The following is a 9,225-nucleotide window of genomic DNA, read 5'->3' on the forward strand; positions in this document are numbered from 1 at the left end:
GTATGAGCTCTCCAATGACAAGCGTGCATGCAGAAGACTTGGAAACATGCACCAATCTTATTATGTAAGTATGTAAGGTAAGCCCAGGGTACAGTCAATAATAGGCCTCTGATACATGATAATTATGCATGTCATCACATTCTGTGACTTTACAGCAAATTACTATGGTTAATTAGTTAATTAGTAAGTTTTAAAAGTAATTATATATTAATCATAACTGATGAAAAAGCAATCTATTTTTATCATCACTAACGCAAATGAAAAAATATAGCCATGAAATAAATATTTATGTGGTTGCAATATGGCTAAAACAACATCAGAATTTTCCATAACATCACATTATGCAACAATTTCAAACTTGCATTTTCTGCATTATTAAAGGTGCACTAAAGTGCACTGTAACTTCTTTGGTGGAGGATCTGTCTGCCTCCAGCTTGTTTCCCTGGAGATGTTATTGCTTTGACTGGAATGCGCCACAGTATGGCGTTTATTTAATTAACTTGGAGACAAGCAGGTAAAGCCACCAGGCCAAGTTACAGGTAATTTCTGTGGAAAGGCGACCCAGGTGAGTAAGAATGCATGGTTTTCAAGGTACATTTTAGCAAGAAAAATGCATGCAATCAATGGAAGAGAGATAAGGCTAATGCCATAGTGTGGAACATTCCAGCAAAGTATTAATATCTTCGTAAGGTGGAGACAAAGCAGCCCCCACCAGAAAAAAATACATAGTGCATCTTTAACGGTGCAGATACAAAGCCACATAATGGTTAAATGCTTATTTGTGATTTTATAATACTGTTAGGTAAATAATACAACCAGGCCTGTATGCCTAACTGAAATACCACTTGACTTGCATTATCTTTTTATAATTATAAAAACGTAATAATATTGTATAGCATCTAAACACGTGCAGCCTCGCTCACCTGCTTTATGTAAACCAATCTTATGACATGCATGAAAAGGCAAAATGAGGCTCGACTCGTTTTCTTTTTTTTTTTTTATCACAACCTCACCAGTCCCACGTGTGTCCCAGCCTGATACACCCATGCGTGCGTCCGACGACAGCGCAGAAAGACAAATCTAACCAAACAGGGCGCAGGAGGTAAACCATTGGGTCAATCTCCCAGCCAATCAGAAGCCTTTACGCTCCGTTCCAGCCAATCACAGCGCTGCGTCGTCCAGCACGTGTTGTCCCAGTTTGCTTTTCCATGCGGGACTTTAGCACGAGTTGGACACTTGTCAAGGTAAACTACAAAGGAGTGGAGCCGGAAAGGTCGTATCATCGGCTTTTTAACGGTTATCGGGCTTTTTTGCACACTTGTGGATTCATACGAAATCATTTCAATAACTCTTACGTGCCTTTTTGGTCGATTTTCTATGTTTACTCGCTTTTCATTGTCGCATCGCAAAACGGTAAGAACTGTTGTTTTATTATAGCCTGGACAAAATCCCAGGTTATCAGAGATTTATAAACGTATTACCGGTATTTTAGGCTAGTTGTAATGTTTCCCATGGACTAGTTGAGACTATTGTAGCACAAATTAATTGTTTAAATAATTTAATCTCTTACAGTGTATGTCGTAGGTTTATAAATGTCATGTCTATTTAATTTAAATTCTTAATTCGATCTTTGTAGTCACATTTACCCTAGGCTATGCTTGAAATATACAAAAAGCAACAAAGTCAAATTTTGTTATGATAATGGATAGGTTACTGCAAGTGATTTTAGGCCATGTGGGAGAGTTTTAGATCTGAGGGGTCTAGAGTCTCACAGTGTCTGCTCTCTAGTAGTCTAACATGAGTAGGTTTTCTTTGCATGCTCCAGCTGCTATAAAACTACTAGCCCACCTGTTTTAATCTTGGAGAGTCTTGCATAATGTCCCGTAACTAGTCTTTAAATAGCGCTTTATGCTATTTTATGCACGGGGCTTTAATCGTCTCATAATATTACAAGAGTTAAATGAGGTGACAATCTACAGTCCAGCTGCTGTCCTTGCATAACCTGCGCACATTAGTTCCGCCCACAGACGGTTCTGGAAACACCAGAGATCAAAATGTTCCACAAACGCTCGCAGTAATAATAATATGACACGTTTTTGGCGTGTCAATAGAGATTAGTCATTAACCAGCATAGTACATGCAGTTCTTATTGGGTTACAATACAAGTTCTTGGCAGTGGTCCAGCGCTGGTTTTGTGTGTTGAGTGTTGTTGAGTAATTTGATAGCTATACATTGAGGATACATTGCGACACTCCACATCTGCTTTGGGTAAACAAGTACTGTTTTCAAACTTTCAAGTGGGGCAGATGGGGACGAGAACCACAGGTTATATGAGGCTATAGCCTCTATATAGTATTAGAAATATAGCCCATAAAATGAACAAATGTTTAAATTAGCCTAATAATTTTTACTTATGTGAAAGTAATCTCGCTCTACTGAATGTGAAAACAACCAATAAAGTTTTAAAAAGTTGTTTACACAAAACACATGTGGAGTGGGCCAATATATCATGAATATTGCTCAACAGTCAAAATTAAAAGCATCTTAACTTCATCAACTTTTCTGGAACTTAAAAAACCCCAAAAAACATTAAATTTATCTTACATAAAGGAAACCACTCAATACAAGTAAACCAAAAAATGACTTAAAGTCAAATAAAAAAGTAGTACTCCCATACTAAGGAAAGACTGCTGATGTAAGTAGTAATTCCTGCCAGTTATGACGTAAACTCGCTAACTCTGGGTCTGACGAAATGTCCTTTTGAATTAATGATTAAACAACAACAGAGACGTTTTAGTGCAATCCTTAAAATTCATAGAACTAATAACTTCTTTGTCCATGTTTTCTACACTGATCATGGTACTGTAGTTCATTCTGTTTATATACCACTGAACAAATCCAATGTATTTTTAAAGACCTGTGATATTGTGATATGATAGTTTTGTCAGTATGTCTACATCTGTCTAAATAATCATTGAATTCCTCAATTATTTTGCAGATGAATTCAACAGGCAGTGTCTCTAGCTCCCCAGACTTTCTTCCCAAAGACGTCTTTGCAGAGGATCAGGGAGGTAGCGGTCAACCGAGCACGTCCTGTACCAAAGATAAACACATACCGAACTCCGGGCAATGCTTTTTGACTCATTCAAATCACTCTACAACAGAAAAGTCTACCGCCTCACCGGGAGATCTGGCGTTTGCTCAGAAAGTGGGTACAGCTAATTTAAAACATGCACTTGGCTGTTTTGCATTTGCCATTATGTGGATTCTATGCACTGTGGTTCTCAAATTGGGGGGAGGGATCAGTGGTGTTACACAAACTTGGATAATTTACATTGGTTTTGATCCAGTAACTATTTCCCAGAGTTGAGTCCTGTTTCAGTCCTGGATTAAATATTATATAGACATTGTTTGAAGCTTGCTAATTCCTAGTTTAGTCTTTAGTTAGGTAGTTCTAGTCTTATTTACACCTGGACTACAGTCTATTTTGCCCTGTCTATTTTCTCATCACGCTTTGATTTAACTCTGGTTTGACAGTTAAAATGAATCTGCTAAAACATTATGAAACTGATTTACCCTTTGTGTACAATAATTTGCACACACAACCAAAAAAATAAAACTCACTATACAATTTAATATCAATGTATATCAAAGTGATAATAAATTATGCTTAAAACATGGAGGCTAGAGAGGCATTAATAACTAGTAGGGCACATGATATGATGAAAATTATTGCTTAGTAGTATGTAATGATGTAATAATAATAATAATTAAAACAAAATTGAATATATTTTTTTTACTTAACATTTTCATTATATTTTTGCAGTGTGCAGATTTGCAAAGGTTTAACCGTCCTTTACTGGAGCTTCTTCATGGACTAAAAAGCGGTCGTTTTGACAAAGGTGTGTGCACTCAGGAAGCTTCTACGGATATGTGATATCTTTGATTATCTTCCAGCTAACCCTGCTTATGGTCTTTTGTAACTATTGCAGGTCTGACCAGTTTTCAACAGAGCACTGCCATTGACAGACTGCAAAGGATTGTGGGTATTTTGCAGAAGCCTGAAATGGGGTAAGCAAGTAACAGTAGGCATTTTTACAAGCTCACACAAAGGTCTTGGAAGGAGTTGTCATTTTTTGAATGTCATTGTTTAAAAACATTCTTGGTGAGTAGTGTGAGTAGTAGTTTGTGTATATATATATATGTATGTGAGAGAGTGGCTTTAGTGTATTTTTTACATAAAACCCATCAACGGATGCGATTGGCTCTGTGGTGGTGTGTCTGTGTCCGTGACTAGCCTTTATGCTAGCCAGTGCACCCAGCATAACTAAGTTGCCACTAGTGTGTGGCTGATGTCTTTCTCTTTCTATCTTTTTCCGGATAATGGCGTAACTAAATCACTGGAGCATAGTCTCTGATTGGTGGACGCTGCGCGATAAACACCAAAAGTTTAGCCTTTTCAACGCTGGCATCTGACGGTTTGGACGCATGAACAGAACACCCGATGCCTGAATGCTCAAGACGTGCCGCGTCAATGCCAGATGCACCCCACTGTGACGTTTGAAAACGTGCACTAAAAACGCCGGGCAGCCAAGATGCGCATCCACCATAGACTTTGAATGTAAACTCGATGCCCCTGATGCCCCGTGTGAACGTGGCATAAGAGCTTTCATTGCAAACTCAATGAGGTTGTGGAAAACCATCCTTGAGGCCAATGGCAAGCCACTTGCACAAGTGACCATCAAATGTGGCATAGAACAAGGACCACTGTCCCCACTGCTGTTCTGCATAGGCCTGAACCCCCTCAGCCAAATCATCAGCAACACTGGCTATGGATACCGACTCAGGAATGAGGCCACCATTAGTCACCTCCTCTACATGGATGACATCAAACTGTATGCTAAGAATGAACAAGATATCGACTCACTGATCCACACCACCAGGATCTACAGCACAGACATTGTAATGTCATTTGGGCTTGAGAAGTGTAGCCGGATGATGGCAAAGTGAGGGAAGGTATTCTACACAGAAGGGATTTCACTCCCAGAAGGAACAACAGCAGACACTGAGGACAGTTACAAGTACCTTGGTATCCCACAAGCAAATGACAACCTTTAAGAGGAAACAAGAAAACAGCCACAGCCAAATGCCTCCAACAAATCCATCACCATGAGATTGTACATGAGCCGTAAGGAAGGAGGCTGAGATCTGGTGAGTGTGAGAGCCACTGTGCAGGATGAAACACCCAAGATCCATAAGTACATCAAGGACAAGACCCCAACAGCAAATGTCTCAGACAGTGGAGCGCAGAGGAAGAGGTGCTCGAGGTACCATCATGGAAGGACAAGCCCCTGCATGGGATGTACCAACTGAAGTGGCTGATCTCAAGAAATCCTACCAGTGGCTTGAGAAATCTGGTTTGAAGGCCCCTGAGACAATCCAGCACATAACTGAAGGGCGTAAGACGCTGGCAGAGAAAGCATATCTGGAGCTTACAGAAACATTTGTGCAGAGTACGGACTGGAGACCCCAAGGTCAAAGTGAGAAACACCTCCAAAGGCAGTGGAGAATGATCGAGCCAAGATCCTTTGGGATTTCCAGATATGGACTGACAGAATGGTGATGGCGAACCAACTGGACATTGTGGTAGTTGATAAACAACAGAGCAAAGCCGTTGTGGTGGACATCGCAGTACCAAGTGATGGGAACATCAGGAAAAAGGAACATGTGAAACTAGACTAGACTAGACTAGACTAAGGGCTTTGAGAAGAACTGGAGAAGGCCTGGGAGTTGAAGGTATCAGTGGTGCCCGTGGTCATCCAAGCAATCAGGGCAGTGACCCCCAAGCTGGAGGAGTAGCTACAGATAAATCAAACTTCTCAGTCCAAAAAAGTACAATACTAGGAACCGCAAAAATACTGTGCAGAACCCTCAAGTTCCCAGGCCTGGTAGAGGACCTGAGTGTGGAAAAAGGGGTTGAGACCACCCGCAGCGGGTGAGGATGAGAGATATATAGATAGATATAATAAAAAAAAATCTCCTCCTCACCCTCCGCAGGTGGTCTCACCCCTCTTATATAATATATAATCTTTTTTGACTGGGTTCGTTACCTGCTTGTCTCCATGGAGATGTTATTGCTTTCCCTGGAATCTTCCACGATATCATTAAACTTCGGTATCTTAGATTTAATATAGGTGGTTTTATTGCTCAAAAATACCTCAGAAAACATGCATTCTTACTTTGAGCATTCATGGCATACTTTGGAATATTCTAGGCAAAGCAATAACATCTCCATGGAGACGAGCAGGTAGTGGACCATTTTATATAATGGACCTGTAACAATACCTGTCCTGGGGCTATCATATTTACATTTTAATACCATATTACTTGGATCTACCAGAAATTTACACTTTGTTTTTTTTCTTGCAGTGAGAAATACCTCCATAATCTTCTGCAGATTGAAGTAATGTTGAAGGCCTGGTTTCCTCAGGACAAAACAAAGACAAATCAGCCCAAAACTTCAAAGCGTTCTCATCACTGGTGCCAGAATCAGCTGAATATCCCAGTCAAGGTTTGTAATTTATGTATATAAAGGTGCTCTATGTAACTTTTCTGATGGTGGGTATACTACCTTCTCGTCTCCATGGAAATGTTATTACATTGTTCCACAGTATGGCATTAAACGTGTCTATCTCCGTGTCTATCTCCATGGACCCAAGCAGGCTAAAGTATAGGTCAGATCTATGGAAAGGTGAGCATGTTTTGCAAGGTATTTTACAGCAAGTAAAACACATGTAAATGAATAAATGCTAAATATTTTTAAAGCCATACAGTTAAACATTCTAAGCATGAAGGTGGCAGATCCCCAACAAAAAGTTACATAGTCACACCTTTAAAAATGCCTGAACTTCTTTAGCTTTGAAATTGTGCTGACTAAGACAATGTTGAACTCTATCTATTTATTTTTTGTTTGTTTAGCCCCAGTACCATTAACCTTATAAAGAGCTCTGAATTTTGACACTTTTAACAGCAAAGTCTACCATAGAATTGTTCTCAGTTTTAAACTACCGACTCTTTGCTTGGTATGCGTCTGTGAACACAATCTATTCCAATGAGTCATATCTGCGTCACTGGATTACCGTTTTATTAACATTGGCCTTGGGCGTTGTGCGTTTCTATGTTAAATACCAAACAAGGAAATTCTGTAATTAGGATCAAGCTTACACAGCAATTGAAGTGATATAATTCTTAATTACACAAGGTTACAAAATGTTCTGTCTAGTAGGGAGGATCTGTCTAACTGTTGCTGCCACATTTTCATGTTGGAATCGATCCAGCACCCAGCTCAACAAAACCTTTTTTTGTAACAGCGGTTTCCTGTTGTTGAAGTTCTCAAAACTAGGCCTCTTTTGTTCTATGTCGCCTATAATGATAAATGGTGAACAACAATATATTTGATTTAAGCAACATTGTCATATGTTTTGGAATATATTGACAACTGAAGTTTGGGAGATTCCCTATCTAGTCATAACATATGATCCTTGCCAAATAAATGCACAAAACTATTTTCTTACATTGAAAAAATAAAGTAAATGTTAACTTGATATTTAAAAAAATTCTACCCCGAAACATGTGCCAGAGATTATCTGTAATGTTAGCTTCTATGGTCATATTGTTAAGTCTGATTGTTGCATAATTCTTTTACAAAAATAGCATAGCGAATGAAGTAAAGCATTAAGCTGTGTCAGAAATAGGGACTGAGAGACAAAACGGATCCAAACAACTTACAGAGATGATATTACCTTCTTGTGTTGATTTATTTTGAAAAGAATTCAAGGCGTTCAGTCATATTTATGTAAATGTTAAACATCTCTTTTTCCAAATATCATGGTGCTGTTTTTGTTTTTTAATTTGCAGAAGAGAAAGATGAGTTGGCCTGATCCTGACTGCTCTGGCGTACTTCCAACAAAGCATAAACAGCAGGAAAAACATGCAATTTGTGACACTGTGACGTGTCTCCCTGAATTGGATGAACAAAGCTCTTATAGGGCAAGGACTAACAAACAATTGGAGCCTAGTTGTGCAGATGGACATGAGTGTATTGCTTCATCAGAATTGGAAGATAAAGACATGCATTGTGGGATATGTCAACATGCTCCGGTAACTCAGGACAGCGCTGTATCTTCAAGTACAACAACAGCAGATTCACCTTAGCCGACCTGCCACATGGAGGTGCTATAGCGGGAGGGAGTGAAGGATAGTCTGTGTTACATAAGCTCACACTGCAGCAGTATGTGACCGCCGCGGGGCAAGAAGAGGTGGAGAGACACAACATGGAGTCATTAACCACAAAATGGACAGGGGACTATTTATACCACTTGATGGTCATCAGCTTATACTTCATTGGACTTTGGCCCACGTGTCAACAAGAGAATCGCTTTTAATAGTTTAAGGTGCGCAAGAATCCCAAGTCAGTGGAGACGATACAAAAATTCAAACATACAATGATGACATGAGGGAATTTCAGAACACGGATGATTGTTGACCAAAGTATGCACATTCATGAATTTTAAAATGTAAGACAAATGACATCTAGTGCAAGTAAAAGAGTGCATTTGCACTTAGCTTTTATTTTTTCCAGGTAAAAAAATGTCATAAAATGTTCAAACAGAGGAAAGAATGTCCTAGTCTAATGGATGGTGTATTTAGATTGTTTAAAGCTTCAGAGGTGAAAATTCCTTACTGTTTTAGGGAAACCTGTGGGTTCTCAACACATTAACATTTCAAGTATTGTGGACCATTGTTTATAGAAAAAAGTCATATCATTCATGTTGAATGGAATTTAATCTCTGGTGGTTTGCACCGGTTGGCCTTAACTTGACAATCAGAACACATAACATTACATATTTAGGCCTAAAAAGAGAAAAAATGCAGCCAGTAATAAAGCTGGCCTTAAACTTTTAGCACCTTTTGTTCCTTTTGATGCATTTTTGAAGGCTTTTGTTGTTGTTGTTATTGTTTTAGATCTTTATTGTATGTTTTTTTTTTTAAGGAACTCTGCTTAATGTTTCACAAAACTGTTAAATAATTGCAATTTCAATGCAACATTTCAATGTATTAAAATAAACAGCATAGCTTCTTTTTAATGCAGAATGTGTGCTTGTATTGTGTATCACATAATCTTACACATGATCACACATATGAGAAGCAGCCACCCGGAGACTA

At 38.9% G+C, this 9,225-nt stretch overlaps 1 protein-coding gene across 1 annotated transcript; it reads left to right on the top strand.

The window, feature by feature from the left end:
* Positions 1–1,214: 1,214 nt before the first annotated feature.
* On the top strand, positions 1,215–9,153 carry ciarta (circadian associated repressor of transcription a). Its single transcript, XM_033975087.2, has 6 exons — positions 1,215–1,413; positions 2,999–3,208; positions 3,827–3,902; positions 3,993–4,071; positions 6,430–6,571; positions 7,918–9,153. Exons 1-6 carry the CDS (start codon positions 1,378–1,380, stop codon positions 8,212–8,214), a joined length of 840 nt encoding a protein of 279 aa, XP_033830978.1. The 5' UTR covers positions 1,215–1,377; the 3' UTR covers positions 8,215–9,153.
* The last annotated feature ends 72 nt before the right edge of the window (positions 9,154–9,225 follow it).

This window comes from Periophthalmus magnuspinnatus, chromosome 11 (genome assembly GCF_009829125.3).
Source record: "Periophthalmus magnuspinnatus isolate fPerMag1 chromosome 11, fPerMag1.2.pri, whole genome shotgun sequence".
Lineage (NCBI taxonomy): Eukaryota > Metazoa > Chordata > Actinopteri > Gobiiformes > Gobiidae > Periophthalmus > Periophthalmus magnuspinnatus.